A 21,964-nucleotide genomic window follows, 5' to 3' on the forward strand; every position below is an offset into this window, starting at 1 on the left:
TATATACTTGTATGTAGGCCTGTCCCTTGTTTAAATGTCAAAGCATTTACAGCAGAGATGAACTTTTTACTGACATGAGTCTTGTAAAAAAAAATTTTTTTTTAAGGAAAAAACATTTTTAAGGTAGTGTTCTGAGAACATTTGTTATTGTTTAGGTCATTGCCTCTCAAGTCAAATTCTGAACCTCCACATGACATCACCAATAAAAATGTAATTTACTCATGTTGGAAATTTGGCAAACACTTATTCTTCATTGTCAATCATGATTGTCTATTGAACTTTTCTGTATACACATTCCCAGGCCCCATCCCTAGAGATTCTGATTTAGTAGGTATACAGCACAATACATAAAGAAGAAAATGACCTACATACTGGACTTCCAGCCAAGATGGAGGCGTAGGTTAGTATACTTTGCCTCCTCACACAACCAAAAGATGGACAACAACAAATTTAAAAATAAAAAACAACCAGAACTGACAGAAAATCACACTGTATGGAAGTCCAACAACCAAGGAGTTAAAGAAGAAACATTTGATCAGACTGGTAGGAGGGGGCAGAGATGGGCAACCAAGTGGAGAGGACACACGGCAAGGCGGTGGCTGGTAGACCAGAGGGTCCCATGTTTCCATGTGGATAAACCAGGAAGAACAAATGAGGAGCAAGACAGACCACACAACTCAGGGTTCTAGTGTGGGGATATAAAGCCTCAAAACCTCAGACTGAAAAAACCAGGGTTGAGGCAATGGGAGAAACTCCTAGTCTCATAGGAAAGTTTGTTGGAGAGACCCACAGGGTCCTAGAACATACACAAAATCACCCACCTGGGAATCAGCACCAGAAGGACCCAATTTGCTTGTGGGTAGTAAGAATAGTGACTGAAAGCTGGCAGAGAGCTGAACAAGAGGCATTGTTTCTTCTTGGGCTCCTCCCCCACATACAGCACCACAGAGCAGCAATGTGGATTGCCCCACCCTGACGAAAACCCAGTGTTCCATCCCTTACTACATAACAGGTGTGCCGAGACAAAAAAAAATGGCCCAAAGGAAAGAACAGATCAAAGCTCCAGAAAAAATATAAATAAGAGATGAAGAGATAGCCAACCTATCAGATGTACAGTTCAAAACACTGGTAATCTGGCTGCTGACAGAATTAGTTTGTATGGTCACAAAATAGAGGAAAAAGTGAAGGGTATGAAAAATGAAATCAAGGAAAATATACGGGGAACCAACAGTGACAGGAGGGAAACCAGGACTCAAATCAATGGTTTGGACCAGAATGAAGAAATAAACATTTAACCAGAACAGAATGAAGAAATAAGAGTTCAAAATTATGAGGAGAGGCTTAGGATCCTCCAGGAGAACTTTAAACATTCCAACATCCGAATCATAGGGGTGCCAGTAGGAAAAGAGGAAGAGCAAGAAATTGAAAACTTTTGAAAAAATAATGAAGGAAAACTTCCTCAATCTGGCAAAGGAAATAGACTTCCAGGAAGCTCAGAGAGTCCCAAAGAAGTTGGACCCAAAGAGGAACACACCAAGGCACATCATAATTACATTACCTAATGTGAAAGATAAGGAGAGAATCTTAAAAGCATCAAGAGAAAAGGAGACAGTTACCTACAAAGGAGTTCTCAACTATCAACTGATTTCTCAAAAGAAACCCTGCAGGAAAGAATGGGCTGGAAAGAGGTATTCAAAGTCATGCAAAGCAAGGACTTAACATCCAAGATTACTCTAACCAACAAAGCTATCATTTAGAATGGAAGGAAGGGTAAAGTGCTTTCCAGATAAGGTCAAGTGAAAGGAGTTCATCATCACCAAGCCCTTATTATATGAAATGTTAAAGGGACTCATCTAAGAAAAAGAAGAAGTTCAAAACTATGAACAGTAAAATGACAACAAACTCAAAACTATCAACAACTGAACCTAAGGAAACAAAAACGAACTAAGCGAACAGCTAGAACAGGAACAGAATCACAGAAATGGAGATCACATGAAGTGTTATGAATGGGGGAGTGGGAGGGGAAGAAGGAGGAAAAGGTACAGGGAATAAGTAATATAAATGGTAGATAGAAAATAGGGGGAGGTTAAGAATAGTATAGGAAATGGAGAATCCAGTGTACTTATATGTATGACCCATGGACATGAACTAAATGGGGGGAATGTGGGTCGGAAGCAGCATGCAGGGTGCAGGGGAGTAAAGGGGGGAAAAGGGGACAACTGTAATAGCATAATCAATAAAATGTATGAAAAAAAATGACCCACATGCTTATGTCTCCTCTTTTAAGCACTCTTGTTTCGGTGCAAGATATTTCCATGGTCTGGGAGATTTCTTTGAGGACAAATATGTCTAAGAAAGATTATAGTGGTATTGTTCCTTGAAGGTTATTGACTCAGTGGGTTTCCCAAGGCAGCTAGGTACCATCTGAACAAACGAGATGCCAAACTGGAGTTATACTGGTTTGGTTAGTGGCTCAGTTCCTGATCATCACCCAGATATCGCTATATTCTTCACTGGTTCATCTTTCTTATGGTTGTCTGTGAATTGTTGAACCTGCCATTTCTTTTTTGTTTTTAAAATATAATTCTAATTCCCAGTTGTTCCCAACTATCCATAATTGCATTGTTTTTCCAAGTTGGTTATTATGGAATAGTATATTTCTATAGTGGCAATAAGATATAATCTGTGACTGAGGAGATTATCCAATATAAGATTGTTCCAGCCCTTATAGAGAATTAATTGTTCATAGTAATTAGTTATAAATAATACTAAGTAACATGTTAATGTTACATAATTTTTTGAAGAAAATTTAGAAAAAGTATTTCCTTGAAAATGACACTGAGTCACAATTCTTCCTAATTTTCCTGATCCTTCTTTTTGCACAGGGCCAAGACTTTCCTTATACCAATTTTTAAAAATTGCAATGACTATTTTCCTTTTCTCTTTTTTTCACATTTTTTATTGTTCAAGTACAGTTGTCTTCATTTTACCCCCACCCTTCCCCCCATCCCAGTCATCCCCACTTCCCATCCTTGATCCTACCCCCTTTGGTTTTGTCCATGTGTTCTTCATGTCCATGTGTTCCTGAAAACCCTAAGAAATGAACTTGTCATTTCTTAGCTGTTTTTTTCCAAACCAGTATGGTGAGGGGTAGGACTTAATATTGTCCTATTATTTTCTTTATTGTGTTTAAGGACAAAAAGTGTGATGTTTTTAAACATTATTTTATTGGGGTATAGTATGTACAGTAAACTGCTTAATGTGTACCAATCTTAACTATACAGCTTGAACTTTGCTGTGTATGTACTCTTGTAACCACCATATAGTCAAGACAGAACATTCCATCATCCTGCTAGGTTACTTAGTGCTCCTTTCACATCAGTAACCACTTCCCTCTGAGTCAGCCACTGTTTTTCTGATTTCTGACACCATAAATAACTTTTTCCTGTTCTTAGACTTAATGTAAGATGCAAAATATATACTCAGTGTCTAGAATTTTTAATCAAATGAGTTTTGTGTCCAGGCTTTGCTGCATTACTTATTATTACTGTTTCTGTCTCCATTATTCTCCAAACACCACAGCGAAACCAAAGCAGATTTAATCGACTTGTATTTCATGTTTTTTATAGGTGAGAGAATGGTGAAATTCGTTAGAAAATTTCTCATATTTCTTTTCCCAGTCTAAAAGTTTCATTGGCTTTCTGTTTCACCCACTCATATAGTATGTCATTTATTGCCACAAATTTTTTTTTGCCCTAGCTCTCTTTTTCCCTCTTCCATATTCCTTCTATAAGTGGATAGATGAAAGGGAGATTTCTAAAATCTTATTTTCTGTTTGCCATGGTAGCATTTGGTCTGGGGTGAATTCAGGTTGACTTGCGTGCCTACAGTTATTGTATTAACCTCATACTTTCCTTCTGTTCTTTCTGATAGCATGATGGAAGTGGTTCATTGCATGATGTCCAGCTATCATTGCCATCTAGTCCAGAACCAGAAGATGGTGATCAAATATGTAAGGTATGCCTAGGTAGTCATGCTGAATGTTTCAAAATTCTTTGTATTACCAAAATTGTAAAGTAACCAGAATTAAAACATTTACTAATAAATGTCTTAAAACCTTTAGCTTTGCTGTATTGAGTTTAAACAAGTTTGCTTTTAACTTTTGCTACCTGATTAAGTTAAAATGATATCCTTGTGGGGCTTTAACTTGAATTTATCAGTTGGATAATCATTTGTCCAGGATACTGGCACAGGATACTTTCTATTTTAAATATCATTAAATTTTGAAAATTCTTTTTTATAATTATGAATAATAGTTTTGAAAATATGACTACCAATAAAAATTTAAATGATTAACAGATACTTCTTATATATCATATCACAACATTGAAAAACTATAGTGAAAAAGAGATTTTTTTATGCAGGGACATTTTAGGGAAAGTACATATTTTTTTAATAATTCTCATCTTCTATTTTTAGTTAAACTTTTTTCTTTTTTGAGTATTTTTTACTGATTATGCTATTACAGTTTTCCCAATTTTTCCCCCTTCATCCCCATTCTGCTCTGACCCCCCCAGTCTTCCAGCATCCACCCCCCCACCTTAGTTCATGTCCATGGGTTGTACATATAAGTTCTTTGAGTCCTCTGTTTCCTATACCATTTTTTTTATCTCTCCCCGTCTATTTTATGCCTACTAATTAAGGTCCTCCACCTTACTAGTCTGGTTTATTCTGGTTGATTTTTTCTTTAATTCCTTCCTTGTCGGAGTTCCATGCAGTTTGATTTTCTGGAGCTTCTTGTTGTTTATTGATTTTAGATTGGTTGTTATCGTCCTTTTGGTTGTACAAGGAAGTGAAGGGTTTCTGCCTACGCCTCCATCTTGGCTGGAACTCCCAAGCCTTTTTCTTTTGCAACTTTCTTTTTCTGTCCTTACCCAAGGACGTGCTCATTGATTTTAGAGAGAAGGGAAGGGAAGAAGAAAAAGAAGAGACATAAGTTGGTTGGTTTTGTAATGCATGCCCCTAACAGGGACTGAACCCTCATCCTAGGCATATGCCCCATCCAGGAATCAAACCCCTGACCAAAAGGTGACATCCAACCAACTGAGCCACACTGGCCAGGCCTCTTTTGCAACTACTTTTGAAGCATATATTTATTAAGTACACACAAGTATTCTTAATTTATTTAAGCCCTGATTTATTCTCAATTTATTTAAGTCTTGATTTATAAAATGTTTTGCTCTTATATTTTATTTTCAGGGTATGCTGGTCAGTGTTTGCTAGTCATCTGTGTTAACTGACAACCTCAAAAAATTGACACCTTAAAAGAAGAAAAGTTTCTTTCTCACTTGTTATTTTTTAATATCTTACATACTGGCTGTAGATCAACTGGAACTCTGTTTCATATGTTTTTTTCACTCTGAAATTTGAACTAAAGGATCAGCCCCTACCTATCCTGGAACATAGTGTTTTTGTACATGAGGGAGAAGAACATTGGCAGAATCACATTTGATTCTGCTTGAATGTAGCATATGTTACTTCTACAACAAACCAAGTGATGAAGGCTGCTATTAGTGGTCAGAGAAGCATAATTTTCTCACCAGATATGGAGGGACTTATTGGGAACAGGATTGTATATTAAAAAATCAAAATCTAAAGAATATAGGAGAGTAGTCACATCTGATTATCTAATCATGGCTTTTCAACATGGGACCTACCTGCCCTTGCACAAATTTCTTCCCATCTGTACACTTCCATCATATTGGGAGTATAGTAATCTAAATTAGAGAGTCTGCATGCAGAACGTCCTTTTTAAAAAAGACTTTTACATGTACATCTGTTGACAACCACTGATTATCTTGCAAAGTTGACTTTTTTCTGCATTCTTTTGAGAAGTTTTTTACATGTAAAGAGATTCTTCTTAAAGAAAAAAAATTAATTCCAACTTTTTTACACCAGTATCTTCATTTTTTCCACTATTTATTTGTCTGAATATTTAATATTACATGAAAGACATATTGTTACTCAGTATTTATTTCTTGTCCCTCCTAGGCAGACCATTCTAGTCCTTTTTAATGTGAGATGCAATAGCTGATAGTCTCTCTCTCTAGTATACTAGACTCTCTTTCAGCAGATCCCCAGCTGTGTGTCCATCTCATCCAAAATGGTTCAGCAGTTCTGTGTCATTACCAATTTAAGGTTTAAAATTTCCACTGGACCTGCCACGTCTTTTTATCTCAGGACAACTCCAGACAAACTCTCCTCAAGCCCCTTCCTCAGCCACTCTTTTCACGTTCTTCAGGTAGCCTTGTGTTCATTAAGCAAGATCTGCTCCTTGCCTTTCTGCCTTCAACTTACCTGTAGCTATTGTCATTCTCATTCACTTTGTTCCAGCTACAGGGGAAAAGTGACCACAATGCTGTGTAAGATCACCCTTTCTTCTTGTGTTCTTGACTCTCTTCTGCCACTTTATCTATTTCCTCTTCATCCTGTTTCTAAATTTCTATCTTTTCTGTATTAAATTCAGTAAATCAAAAATAAACTTTTCCTTGACTCCCCTTAAGACCCCTTCCAGTAAATGTGCAAACATGGAAAAATGAAAATAGCTACTGATTTTAACATTGTAGACGTTTGGTGTGGCCTTTGTCTTAAAAGCTTTTATCCCTTGGTTTTTGTGTCACTTCTTTCTGAAATCCCTCACACCTTTTTTCTCCCATTTCATTTGTAAGTTCCTGCTCTTCTTTAGAATGTAGATTTATATCTTTAGCCCAGTTCCCTTTGAACCTTTTTCAGTCATGATTTCACATGTGAAATACTTGATAACATGTAAAGTCTTCCTTTAATAATTGGTAATCCAGTTACCTACTGGACAGTTCCACTGTATGTCCCATCCACTACTTTTAATAATATATTTAAAAACTCACAAATATTTCTTTTTGGACATATATCTTCCTCCTCTTTTATTCTCCAATTCTTTTAGTGGCACCATCATTCACCGTATCACTGTAGCTAGAAAAATAGGTGTCACTCTTGACTGCTCCTCTGTGCTGTTCTCTTACATGCAGTGAATCACCAAAAGCTTCCAACTTTGATTCTTCTCCTCTGCCTTCTCCCCCTTATTATCACTGTCATCAGTTCGGCTTCTACTTATCTGGAGTGTTATATCTTGATAAGAAGTTTCCTAGCCTAGTTATGTTGTTATTGTCAAACACAGCTTCCAAACAGCTGTCAAAGACATCTCAAATGCAAAATCATCTGCCTTTCCTGGCTTATGCCATACTTGATGCTCATGGTCCTTTATGATCTGGCCATTGCCTAGTTATTAACCACATTGCTCCCCATTACTCAGCATGACCTTTGTGTGACTACACTGCTGCTTATAGGTCTCCAGATAGGTTGTGTTTGTCCTCATGTCTGTATTGTCGTACAGTACTTAAAGTCTCTTACCCTGAAATCCAAAGCCTGCCACACTTCTGTACCTTCAGAACTTTTTACTCATCCATTAAGACTCCTCTGGAGTTAACACATTCCTTCTTGTATTCTCCTTTGCTTATCTTTATGTGTAAATCCCTTAAAGCAATGTTTGCCATAAAGTAAATGCTGTATACATGTTGCTTATTAATGTTACTACTTTACTACATTGTAGTTTGATTTCATTTTGGGGTCCTTTACTCCATCAGTGGCAGAACCTAGCAGTGACTGAATGATAGCTATATAATGTTCCATCAAGTTGCTGTACTGTATTTCAGTTGTTCCTTGATAGGACAAGTGTAAATCTATAAACCTTCAGATTAACACCTTGTTGTAAGTTTTCTCCTACTTAGCATCATTTCTTTGGCATAGATTCCTAGGAGTGGGCCAACCAAGTCAAAGACTGCAAGTATTTTTGTGACTCTTGTATATAACTATACTTTGTCCAGAATGGTCAGTCATTGCTCCGTGTTAATCACATGGAGCATTTCTCCCCCATATTTAATACCTATAAAATAATACCTTTAAACTACTTTATTTTTCTTCAACAAGTTAAGTAGCACATTTTGCCAATTATATGTATATTTGTAAGAACTGGCTGTTTGTCTTTTGGAGCCTAAAGAATGATGTTATGTGTTTGAACAGGCTCTTACATATTGAGATATAAACCCTTTCACCAGCTTTTAATTTTGATGTTAATTGTATAGATGCTTTAAATTTTATGTAATTAAATATGTTTATCATTTTTACTAGTTTCATTTGCCCCATAGCTTAAAATTATATCCCTCATGATCTGCAATCTGTCTTTTTTTAGTCTCGATATATGAATTTTTTAAATTTCTAAGTTCTTTAATTTTAACTGGAGATCTTTTTTATATAATAAACAGTCTTTTCCAATTGCAGTATACATAGCATCATTAAAAAAATCTTTTCTCCCCCATTGTTTATTTGCTATGTTAAAACCTTTGCAAAATGTCTATTTCTGATCTGTTAAAGAGATTGCAATGTTTTTTGTTCCCAACATATCTGAAGAGGGTGGCCTACTTTGCCCAGTAACAACACATTATAATTATTTGCTTACATGTTTTTCTAGCTGGAAAGATGATAGTGTAATTCAGGTATATATTCTAATTTCCTTGCTTCCACTACTTCCTCAGTATATATTTCTCAGTATGTATAACTATAGGGTATTCATACTTTATACTTGGGAATATAGCTGGATTCCTGCTTAACTTGGCGATAGATTTCCATTTAATACTATTAGGAATTTCGTATAGATTAAGTTGACAGGGTATTTTCCCTTTGATTCAGGTAATTCTCAGAAAAGTGGCTCCCAGGAAAATATCTCCTGGTTACCTTTCAGGCACATTTATCTTTCTGCTGAATTCTGAACCAGCCATGAAATGATTGTTCCTTTAATTACACTGTTCCCTTTGCTTGTGGTGCCCTCCAATGACAGGCCCCTCTTATACATCCCTTGAAATTTAGCTGGAGTTATTGTTTTGTATGTAATTTGCTCTACTATGTGGCCTATGTCCCAGTTTCCTTATATGTAAAATGGGGATAATAGTACCTACCTCGGGGTTGTGGTCAGGATCAAATGCTTTGACACCTACCAGTACTTAGTTCTTGGCACCTTGTTAAGTACTCAATGAATATTAGCTGTTGCCTCTATTATTGTTCATTGTTTACATGTCAAACTCCATTAGACAATTAATTCATAGAACATTAAAATGTGTTTTGGTTTTTTTTTTTAGTTTAATAGCTGGAATATTTAGTAAGAATTTTTTCTCTTGAATGAACAAATCATTCATTGCTCAGTATTCATCATTGATTTAATGTTTCTCATTAAGGTATTTTAAATGCAGTTAAATACTTTGCATTAAATTTTTTAATGTTTCAGAGTGAAGATTTATTAAATGAAATAAAACAACTTAAAGAGGAAATAAAGAAAAAAGATGAAAAAATCCAACTATTAGAACATCAGCTTGTAAGTATTATAGTGTGTAGAGAAAACTTTTTAAAACTCAGCAATATGTATTTTTTATAAAACTATAGCCAGAATTGAAGTTTGACTTTGGTTTTGGCTTTCAGAGTTGCATTATTATTTTATTTTTAGATTATATGCCCTCCAAAAGTATGTGGTTTAACTTATATTTTAAATTGTAAATAGCCAAGGTTAAAAGAAAATCTTTATCCATTCATTCTCAGTGACATATGCTTTAGGGGTTTGAAATTCACCAATTTACAATCAGTCATTTTATTGCTAAAGGGTAAATGTCTTTTCTTAGTGTGTTTTTAAAGAACTGAGTGCTGCTGAGTTGAAAACAGGGCATTTTTCTCTCTGATAGTAGAATGAAATTGGGTATCCGACTTAGCTATCTGTACAACTCTGTTAGAGGAAATGTTTCTTCTCCACAGACGATGGTGAATAGAATCTTCTTAATTTTATGGTGGTTACAGTTTCAAATGTAGGACCATGTGAAAACAATATGTACACTGTCTTGAAATTAAACATAATTTAGTTTGTAATAATATAAAAGTCTAGAATAACAAGAACAGAATGGCATAAAAATACCAATAGGCCAAGAAAAATCTTTGTTGGATGTCAAAAGCATATTACTAAAAAGTAGGTTTTCTAAATTATGGAAAACACAAATATTTGCCAAATCTTACTCTTTGTATGACAGTACATAGACACAGAAAGGAAATTATTTCCAGAATTGCACTAGTCAAGATAGAATAAGTAATGTGCTTGCATTAAGATAAACACTTTATATTATTTTTATCTTCTTTACCCCTGTCCCATATGTGTCGAAAGCTAAGTCCCATTAGAGTGAACACCAGGAGACCCTAACTTTACTCTTGAATTGAACAACTTGGGATTGAACTGTGTGGGTCCACTTATATGCAATTTGTTTGTTTTCTCAGTAAACACACATAGTATTGTAAACGTATATTCCCTTCCTTATTATTTTTAAAATAATATTTTCTGCAGCTTACTTTATTGTAGGAATATAGTATATAATACATATAACAAAGAATGTATTAATTGACTATGTTTTCCTTAAGGCCTCCGGGCAACAGTAGGCTATTGGTAGTTAAGTTCCTGGGGAGTCAAACGTTATATGCAGGTTTTCAACTGTGCAAAGAATTGGCACACCTGAATTCCGCATTGTTCAAGAGTCAACTAGATATTGAATTTTGTTTCAGTGACTATCGCATTTCTTAGGAATAAGAAATATGTCTGTACTACAAGAAATGGAAAATATGTCAGTACTACAGAGATTTTTTTGTTTTAATTAGATTTCATTTTTTATATGGAAATTGGAATGATCTAGTTTCAATTTAGGTAATTTTTGAATATTGGTAATTATTTTTAAAGTAGAAACTTAAAATGTTAACTTGATGCAGTAATAAATAATTTGTTATACAAATTTTTCTACAAGAAAGTATATTTTCCTCCATTGGAATTATTTAACAAATACAATGGGGTACCCCCCAAACTGGAATTACCTTCTGGAGGGCAGGCCCCTAGTACAAGCTTCTCCTGCTAAGTGAGTGTTCTAGGAACCCATCTTATCAGTGTAACAGCTGGAGTTATTGTGAGAGGCAGCGTTTGGCTTCATTGCATTTTTTTTGAAGGCTCAACACGTTTGGGTGATTTACAAGCACACATGCCCACATCGCGCTGAGTGTTCAGCAGTTTTTGACCAAAAGGAAACGACACTCATGCCCTACCTTCCTGTTCACCCAATCTCGCCCTGAGAGCTACTTTGTTTCCCTGGATGAAAAAAGTCCTCAAAGGGAAACATTTTGCCAATGTAGAAGAGGTGGTTTAAACAAAAAATGGCAGAAGCACTAAAAGGCATCAAAATTGATGAGTTCAAAAACTGTTTTGAGCAGTGGAAAAGACATCAATATAGTATTGCATCAAAAGGAGAGTACTTTGAAGGTGACTGAAGTTTAAACATGTAAGAATAAATACACAACTTTTTATAAATAAATTCTGGGGATGGGAGGATTTGGGTCCCTTTCATGTGATATAGTAATATTCCAACTTCACACTAAGGAGAAATTCTCATTCTCAATCCTTTCATTTTTTTAAAAGACTTTATTTATTTTCAGAGAGAAGGGATGTGAGGGAAAGAAACATTGATTGGTTGCTTCTTACACACCCCTACCTGGGGACCTCGCCTGCAACCCAGGCATGTGCCCTGATTGGGAATCTAACTGGTGACCTTTCAATTTGTAGGCTGGTGCTCAATCCACTGAGCCACACCAGTCAAGGCATTCTTTTCTTCTTTTTTCTTTTTCTTCAAAAATTTGGTATTTATTTGAAAGACCAAAGTTTACACAATAGATACATTACTTTGTCTAGTATAAATGACTAAATGAGTATGCTTTGAGTGGAATCGTAGTTAGAGAATTCATTTGTGAATTGAGATGCTAAGATAGATCTTGTCAAAGGGCAGAGATCCTTCAAAGTATTACAGACCAATAAAGTCAGCACATCATTAAAGGAGTTTAAAAGCACTAGACATGTGAAAAGACAGTCTTACTTGCAGAGTGGTAGTATTTAATATCCGGTAGAATCCAGTCAAAAATGAATTTAAGAAATTATGCTGCAGTTATTGCAGTAATCATAATAGTTTAGTGAAATACTTAAATTCTTGCAATTGTATTCTTTATATACTATATATTGTTATGTATATTTTCCATTTGTATAGATAAGTACTGTATATACTTATATGCATAAAATTATAGATAGTGCATTTTATGGGTAATGTAAGAGATTGCCAAAGGTGATTTTCACTATTCAAAATTTTAGCCTTCTGGCTGCTTCTGGAACCCAAACTCTGAATAAGATGGAAGATTACCTAATAGATCTTGATGTTTGCCCCTCTTTTGTTAACTCTCTAAAAAAGACCCTAATTTCTTTGTATATGTAGGTGTGTATGAAGTATAACATCAGTAAAAAAATTTGTATTTTTGTTCAGGCAACTCGATGTAACTGTCACCAAAAATCTAAAGAGGAAAAATGCACATATGTCGATAAATATACCCAAACACCCTGGAGAAGAATTCCTGTAAGTAGCATATACCCATAACCCCTTCTCTTGTCATTTACTATTTTAATGTTTTGTTCCATCTTGTTTTTACTCTAGTCTTTAAAATTTTTGAATCTGCAATGGCTGTTAATTTCTTTTAGTAAGTTGTTTTTTTCTTGTCTTTTAGGCGTTTATGTGCTTTCTAAAGCTATTCTTGTGTCTTACATAAGTGAATGTGCATTTAATAGCTTTTCTATTCTACATATTGTAACCCATTTTATTTGAGCATCTAGTCTCGTTTCACTGCATGTATTTATGAGAGTAGTATTTCTCCATACCCTTGAAGAAACAGAAGTCCAAAATGCAGTCTTCTCTCTTTGGCAGCATATGACTCTTTGAAAATATATGATGCCATATATCCTTTTTTTGTTGAAATTTTCAAATGTATTTTATTATTATAATTACTCATATTTCTCAAATGTTGAGGCTGTTAGGAAGTATAAATGCATTAGGATATAGACAGTAAAGGTTATGTTTTTAGACATAGTTAGGGAATGTTTTATTCCAAACAGAAAATAACCATGCAGTCTGCCCTTCTTTGTTGTTTTTCAAAAATGATACATCTCAGAACATATTTAGTGCTAAAATACACTGACAATAATTTAATCTGAGTTTTTCTAAACTTAGCTCAAGGTTGTGTCTGAGCCAGAGAATCATCATATGACCATCAGTTATGATTATCCTATTGTGTAGTGCTAAGTAATAGATAGTCCTTTTTTAGAGAATGCCTAATAAGCCAGCCTTGACTCTTCTTTTACCTTAATTTATCAGTGGAATCCTAGTAACACAAATGAAAAATGACCTAGAATGGTTAATATAATCAACAATCCATTTTTTTAAAACAGGTGTAGGCTTTTAAAGTTTATAAACTACTTATTTCTTTTCATCTAATTAGCAACTTTTGTGTGCTCTGTATAAGTATGATGCTAATTAATTTATTCAGCAAAAGTTTGGTGAACCTCTCCCATCTAGTTAGGCTTCTGACGTAGAAATGAGGATTTGCAGAAGGAAATACACAGAAAAATAAGGGGATTCCTCCATTAAAAATTTAATAAAGGAACTGGTGATGTGATATAAAGTGTAGTAAGGTCTATAAGGTTCAAAAGATTGGGAAAGTCTAGTTGGAAGAATCAAGGAACGTGGTGAAGAAGGTGAAGAGTGGTTGAATCATAGAGAGCAAAAGATGCCAGTAGACAGAAGTGATACAGTATTTCTGTAAAGTCAAAGGATGTGGAAACTAACCTGTTTAGAAACAATTGCAAAATGAAAGACCATGCTTCTTGTTTCTAAATTGAGCTTGGTGCTTTCCAGCTTTCTCCAAGTATCTTCATAGGGATGTTTGGGTCTTCTGACATTGTAACTAAGTAAATTGGTGGTTTCATTAAGTGTGAGCAGTTCTATTTTGCCATCCTCCTGAGAGTCTTTATAACATCTCTGGGTCCTTCAACTTCACTACTCTGGAAACTGGCTATTATTTATAAGTATGCTCACTAGACAAAAATAAATGGTGCAAACACACCCACGACATTCCTGAATATACTCTTCAGTTAGTCAAATTTTCAGCCTAGCACATGTAACAAACTAAGACTTTAGGATTCCTTATTATCTATTACTATATCAATCACCTGGCTGAATACCTTTGTTTTATAGGTAAGGTAACAAAAGCCAGGGAGATTAAATAGCATATTAAAGTTTCCATAATTGACCAGTGTCTGAACTAGTACTATTAACTTCAGACTGCTGGTTTTTAGTCCAAGGTGTCTTTCCCCAAAAGCACACTAAAGAGCCTTGAAGGATAGAAGGAAGTTTTGCAGTTGAAATGGGAGATATATTCTTGGCAAAAGGAACAATAGAAGTGAAGACAAAGAGGTGGGAAGATACAGTTGGGTAATATGATTTTGGCAGGAACATAGATGTACGTTTAAAGAAGTAGTTGAAGTTAGTGTTAAAGTTCATTTGAAGGTAGAATTTAAATTTTTATCCAGGAATTACTGGGAAAATAACTGCATTTATTCAAATAAATAGTTACATATATATATTTAATTAAATGCTAATTATTAAATGTTAATCTTAAATTTTTATTTTATTCTCTGATTTTGTGTTCTTTAGACTTCGTTGGTTTCATTTAAAGTAAATTACTTTGGAAATCATTTATTATATTAACAAAGATTTTCCTTTTTTCTTTTAAAAAGTTACACCTTATTCTACATGTTCTTTTTTAACAAGAACACAACATATTTAAACAACATGTTGATGATGGGGATGAGGAGATGCAGTGGGACTCATCTTTGGCAACATCTAGTTTGTTAGGTGGTGATTTGGGGAATCAAAGTATGTTGTATTAAAAAAAATCCCCCAAGTTTAGTATAGGTAAATTTTTTTTTTGATCTGGCTAACCCTTTGGAAGACAAAGTAATAATCTGAGTACTTGTTCTTCCATTCCCTGTAATATGTTGGAACATCTAAATGCCTTTCTTGAGATTCTCTCAACCCAATACTTGGGTTGTTACCTCTCTATATTTTAAAATCACTTACTGTACTTTGTCATGTATTAGTATACTTAGTGGTGATGATAAAAGTAATGATTACATGAGAATATTGTGAGAGAAGAGAGAAATTTGGAGAGTTAACACTTGGATCACATTATGGAGACTTAGATATTATACTGAGAACTTTCCACTTAATTCTGTAGCCAGAAGGTTCTATCAGGGAACAGGCTTAACCATGTTTTGCTACAAGAAAAATATAATGTGAGAGGAGAAAATGTATCTTGAGGCAAGAACTTGGTCTCATTTCTCTGCCAGTGCTTAACACAGGGATCCAGCAGGAATGAATGAATTCTAGTGAGCACAGAATGAAGGTAGGAAAGGTATTACAATAGCCCAGGCAAGAGAAGATGAGGACTGACCTCTGGTTATTGGTCTCTCATTGAGAAGGAGCGAAGGTCACTGAGACAAAATCTGTTATCTTGATATGAGATTGGATGAGACAGGTGTGAAAAATGGAAGCCTGGGTGACTGGGAAGATGGCATGGCAGTCATAAAAAATAGGAAAACCTAGAGAAAGCATTTTATTAGGAAAGGAAACTACTGAATATGTATATGGGTCCCCCCATCATATGTGTATATATATATATACACATATACATATATTCATAAATATATATATATGTGTATGTATATATATATTATGAATAAGACGGTCCCCCAAACTGAAAAAAATTGTGTATATATTCATGTTTAAACTTCAGTCATCTTCAAAGTACTCTTCATTTGATGCAATACACCTATGGAGACTTTTTTCCCACTGCTTGAAACAGTTTTTGAGCTTAATGATTTTGATGCTTTTTAGTGCTTCTGCCGTTTTTGTTGCACCTCTTTCACATCAGCGAAATGTTTCCCTTTGAGGACTTTTTTCATCCAGGAAACAAAAAAGTCACTTGGGGCAAGATTGGGTGAATAGGGAAGGTGGGGCATTGGGGTTATGCCATTTTTGGTCAAAAACTGCTGAACACTCAGTGTGTTGTGGGCAGGTATGTTCATAAATCACCCATCATGAAGTGGGCAAATGTTTGAGTCTTAAAAAAAATGTACTGAAGCCGAACACACCTCTTAGAACACCACCAGCTGGTACACTGATACAGATGGGTTCCTAGAACCTTATGGGGGAAGCCTGTACTATAAGGCATCTGCCCTCCAAAAGATAATATTCAGGGGTTTTGGGGGGTCCCCCATATATATATGTGTGTGTGTGTGTGTGTGTGTGTGCACGTATGTATTTATACATATTTTTATATTATTATTTGATCACTTGAGTTTGAGATTCTGGCCAAAGGGTAGAGGTTTTTGCATTTGTAGGATTGGAACTTGAAAAGTGTAGGAGAAGTTAGGTGAAAATCTGGAAGCAAAGTGTGCGGAGGACAAAAATCTTTTATAATAGAGCTCATCCACTGGGAAACTCAGAAGCGCCACAGACTTCTTTTGGGAGCAAGTAAGACCCTCCCAGGAAGCTTCCTAAGCTCTCACAAAAGAGGGAGAGACATGTAAACTAATTTTCCTGAATCGAGAAAAGTTTTATGTGTCTCTTTAAGAGGCTAAGATAAAAATCCCCCAGCCTCAAAAAAAAATCCCCCAGTCTCTAACCTCAGGTGGTAACTCTCATCTGTTCTCATCACTGCCCTATGGGAAAGCAGCTGTCAGATCTGAGGGAAGAGTGGCAAGTGTTCTGAAAGACTTGGCTCTCAGTTCCGTATTTTGTCTCTAACAGTTAGAGCTCACAGAAGGAGAGATTTTTGTGAAGACTTGGAATCTATAGGCTTTAGTTTATAGAGATAAGGAGATCCTTAAACATGTTTCCCTTCTCTCCCCAGGAACATATGACCCTATTAATATAATCAGTGTTTCAAATAATTTTCCTCTGTATTACCCTAATGTGCACTATGGTTTTATTAAGCTTTGGGTTTTTTTACTTCTTATTTTATTTTTATTTGTTTTCCTTAAATGAAGATTTTAATATATGAGTTTTGTCAAATACATTGTACTCGTCTTTTTGGATACAACCATTAAAGATATGTGTTTTAATTATCCTTTTGTCCTCTTATGTTATTTTCATCAAGTCATCACTGGGAGGGGCACTGATTTTGTGAGGAATGTTTGGGGAATAGAACTGAACCCTGTCGGTGAAGATTATAGCTCAGTGTTAAAATTTTTGAGTTGAGTATGAGAAAGGACTTTCTAACTGAGCTGTGCAAAGGTAGAATGAGCTGCCTTAAATAAAATTACTTCAGCTCTCTTTGATCCTCAGTTTTCTCTCCTGAAAAAAGTGAGAATAATTATACCACTCACTCCATAAACTTGTAATGCTTAAGGTGTTAATCCCACGAATTACTTGTCCCTGAAGTATTTGTTTATTTGTCCCTGAATGTCCTTTCCCTTCTTGTTTTTTTCCTTTTCTTAAGACACCGGCATCCTCCAAGAAACCATCCCTGACTCTCAGGGAGGTTAGGTTTCCGCACCCCTTTAGCTCCTAGGGCCTGTGACTGTCACTAGCAGTCTATGTGGAAATTATCTGTCTGTGTTTCTCTCTACCCCCATGAGATTGTGGACTTCTTAATGGCAGGGACTGTCTTAATCATCTCTGTGCCTTTAGCACCTGCTACTTTACTTTTTATTTTGAATCCCTATAGATGTATAGGAAGTTGAAGAATAGTACAGAAAGATGCCTTATATCTTCACCCAATATCGCTTGTGGTTACATAAATATAAATATAGCATAATATCAAAAGCAGGAAGTTGACATTTCTGTATGCATAGTTCTGTGCCATTTTATCACTTTGTGTAGATTTACGGAACAACCACCATATTTAAGTTTCAGAATCATTGCACCACTACAAAGTTTTCCTTTTGTGCTGCCTTTTAATAGTCACAACCACTCCCTTCTTCCCCCGCCATTCTTAACTCTGGGAAACCACTAATCTGTTTTCCATATCTGTAGTTTTGTATATAATTTTATATAAATGGCATTGTATAGTATGTTAGCTTTTGAGATTGGCTTTGTTCACCCAGCATAACACCCTAGACATCCATGCAGGTATAGTTGTGTCTGTCAGTAATTTGTTCCTTTTTATTACTGAGTGGGATTCCACCATATGAATGTTCCACCATTTATTTAACCACATATATTGAGAGACATTTTGGAGTTTCCAGGTTTTGGCTATTACAAGTAAAGCTGCTATGAATACATGTGAAGAAGATCTTGTATAGGTGTATATTTTTATTTCTCTGGAATTAGTGCCCAGTAGTGCAATTTCTAGATTTTATGATAACTGTATGTTTAGTTTTTAAAGAAACTACCAAACTGTTCACCAGAGCAGTAGTGCCATTTTAGATTATCATTAACATTGTATGAGTGATCCACTTTCTCTGCATCCTCACCAGCAGAGTGTTGTCATCATTTTTTATTTTAGCTGTTCTGGTACGTATGTAGTGGTAGTTCATTGTAGTTTTAATTTATATATCCTTAATGGCTAAAATTATGTTGACACCTCTTTGTGTGAGTATTTGCCATTCCACTCAAATGTCTCTAAATGTCTTTTTTCCCCACTTTAAAATTAGATTTTATTTTTCTACTCTTGTATTTTGAGTTTATATATATATATATATATATATATATATATTTATGTATTCTCAATATGAGTCCTTTATTTGGTATGTGATTTGGAAGTACTTTCCCTCCCTAGCTTGTCTTTTCAGGGTCTTTCACAGAGCAAAATATTTTAATTTTGATGAGGTCCAATATATCTATTTTCTTTTATGGGTTGTGCTTTTTGTGTGCTGTTTAAACTCTTCACCAAGCCAAAGATACTGAAAGTTTTCTCTTTTCTTCTAAAATCTTTATAGCTTTACATTTTATGTTTAAATCTATGATCTATTTTGAGTTCGTTTTTATGTAAGATATGAAATTTAGGTCAAGGTTCATTTTCCTACGAATATACATTTGCTTTGTACCATTTGTTTAAAAGACTGTCCTTTTTCTATTGAATTGCTTTTGTATCTTTGTCAAATATCAGTTGATGGTACTTGTGTGGATCAACTTCTGGGTTCTATTCCATTGATCTTTGTGTCTGCCCCTACACCAGTACCACACTGTCTGGAATACTATAGCTATTTAATAAGTCTTAAATTGACTACCATGATTCCTTCTACTTTATTATTACTTTTCAAAATTCTTTGTATATTTCTAGTTCCTTTGCTTTCCACATACGTCTTGAATAAGCTTGTCTGTATTTTAAAATAATTTTTGCTAGGATTTTGACAGGAAATGTGTTATATTTAAATATCATTTGGGGGAGAATTAATATTTCTAGTGTGTTGAGTCTTCAGTCCATGATGAGGTATATTTTGCCATTAATTTGAAACTACTTTGATCTTAATCACTAAATTCTGGTTTTTGGAATACAAGTTCTGCATGTGCTTTCTTAGGTTTATTAAGCATTTTGTTTTGGGGAGTGATTAAAAATGGCATTGTATTTTAAATTTGTTTCCTTTTGTTCTTTGGTGGTATTTAGAAATACAGTTGAGTTTTGTATATGGATTTTTTTATCTTGTGAAGTTATTAAATTCACTTGTTCTGGGAGTTTTTTGGTAGATTGCATTGGCTGTGTGTACCATCATGTCATCTGCAAATAAGAACAATTTTCTTACTTCTGATCTACATGTCTTTTATTTCATTTTCTTGTATTATGCTGCTTGCGAGGACTTTCAGCAGTTTGTTGAATAAAAATGGTGAGAGTGGGCATTCTTCCATGTTACTGATCTAAGGTGGGGGAAGCATTCAGTCTTTCACCATTAAGTAAAAGTTACCTGTAGACATTTGACAGATGCTTTTTATCAAGTTGAAGAACTTCTCCTCTATTCCTAGGGTGCTGAGAGATTGTATCATGAATGTGTTTTGGATTTTGTGTTAAATGCTTCTGCTATATGAATATATGTGAACATGTGATTTTTGGTTGCATTGATTGGTTTGTGAATAATGAATCAGTCTTGTTGCCCTAAACTTCACTTGGTCATGGTGTATAATTCTTTTATATATTTTTGAATTCTATTCAGTAGTATTTTTGTTAAGGATTGTTTATATCTATATTCATTAGAGGTAATGGGCTGTATTTTTATTTCTTTGTACTGTCTGTGTTTGGTTTTGTGTTAGGGTAATTCTGGCCTCACAAATGAGTTGGAATGTGTTCTTTCCTCTTCTGCTTTCTGCAAGAGATTGTGCAGAATTGGTGTCAATTCTTCTGTAAATGTTTGATTACCCTCTCCAGTGAAACCGTCTGGGCCTGGAGAGTTCTTACGTGGGAGATTTTTAATTGTTTTAGACATATTCAGATGATCTCTATTATCTTGGATGAGTTTTGTCAGTTTGTGGTTTTGAGGAATTAGTCTAATTCTTCTCAGTTGTCAAATTTATAACTGTAAAGTTGTTCATACTATTCCCTTATTATGTTTTTAATGGCTGGAGGATTTCTACTGATACCCTATTTCATTCCTTAATTTGTGTCTTACCTGTTTTTTTAATCAACCTTAGTGGTTTGTTAGTTTTATTGATCTTCCCGAAGAACCAACTTTTTGTTTCCTTAATTACCTCTAATTTTCTATGTTCGATTTTAATGGTGTCTACTCTTTATTCTATTTACTTTCAGTGTACTTTGGTCTTTTTCCCCCAAGTTGTCTAAGGTGGAAGTTCAGCTTAATAATTTGAGATTTATTGTTTTTATCACTGCTTTAACTGTTTCCTACAACTTTTTAAAAAATTATTAAATTTATTGGGGTGACAGTGGTTAATAATTATATAGGTTTTAGGTGTACAGTTCTATAAAACATCATCTGTATGTTGTATTGTGTATTCACTACCCCAAGTCAAGCCTCTTTCCATCACCATTTATCCCCACTATACCCTCTTCTACTTCCCCCTTCCCCAATCCCTCTAGTAATTACCATACTGTAATCTGTATCTATGAGGTTTTTTCTTTGCTTAATCCCTTCACTTATTCACTCAGCCCTTCCCAATGTCTCTCCCCTCTGACAGCTGTCAGTCAGTGCTCTGTATCTATGAGTCTGTTTCTATTTTGTTTGTTAGTTTCTTTTCTTCATTAGATTCCACATATAAGTGAAATATATGTTACTTGTCTTTCTCTGACTGGTTTATTTCATTTAGCATAATACTCTGTAGGTGCATCCATGCTGTCACAAAGGTAAGATTTCCTTCTTTCTTAAGGCTGAGTACTATTTCACTGTGTAAATGTACCGGAGCTTTTTTATCCACTCATCTACTAATGGACACTTGGACTGCTTCCAAATCTTGGCTATTGTAAATAACACTGTAGTGAACAGAGGGTTGCATATGTTTTTTCGAATTAGTGTTTTGGTTTTCTTTGGATATATTCCCAGAAGTGAAATTGCTGGGTTATAAGGCAGTTCCATTTTTAATGTTTAATTTAGTAACTACATATACTAAATTTGAGGTAGCTCCATACTGCTGTCCACAGTGGCTACAACAGTCTGCATTCCCGCAAACAGTGCAGGAGGGTTCCCTTTTCCCCACATCTTTGCCAGCGCTTACTGTTTGTTGAATTGTGGATGATAGATAGCCATTCTGACAGGTGTAAGGTGGTAAACTTACTGTGGTTTTAATTTGCATTTATTTGATGACTAGTGACATTGAGCATCTTTTCATATGTCTTTTGGCCATCTATATGTCCTCTTTGGACAAGTGTCTTCAAGTTCTTTGCCTATTTTTTTAATTGGATTGTTTGGGTTTCTTTGGTGGTGTTTTATAAGTTCTTTATAAATTTTGGATATTAACCCCTATCAGATGTATCATTGATG

General features: G+C 34.9%; 1 protein-coding gene across 5 annotated transcripts in view; it reads left to right on the forward strand.

Annotated features, from left to right (window-relative positions):
- CCSER2 (coiled-coil serine rich protein 2) overlaps positions 1–21,964 on the forward strand; it is a 194,377-nt gene that overhangs the window by 146,850 nt on the left and 25,563 nt on the right. For all 5 annotated transcript variants that reach the window (XM_024561424.3, XM_024561426.4, XM_045195917.3 and 2 more), the window contains 3 exons: positions 3,934–4,017; positions 9,374–9,460; positions 12,471–12,560. In XM_024561424.3, coding sequence (XP_024417192.2) covers positions 3,934–4,017; positions 9,374–9,460; positions 12,471–12,560 — 261 coding nt within the window. The remainder of the gene's footprint in view (positions 1–3,933; positions 4,018–9,373; positions 9,461–12,470; positions 12,561–21,964) is intronic.

The sequence above is a fragment of the Desmodus rotundus genome, chromosome 4, assembly GCF_022682495.2.
Source record: "Desmodus rotundus isolate HL8 chromosome 4, HLdesRot8A.1, whole genome shotgun sequence".
Classification (NCBI taxonomy): Eukaryota; Metazoa; Chordata; class Mammalia; order Chiroptera; family Phyllostomidae; genus Desmodus; species Desmodus rotundus.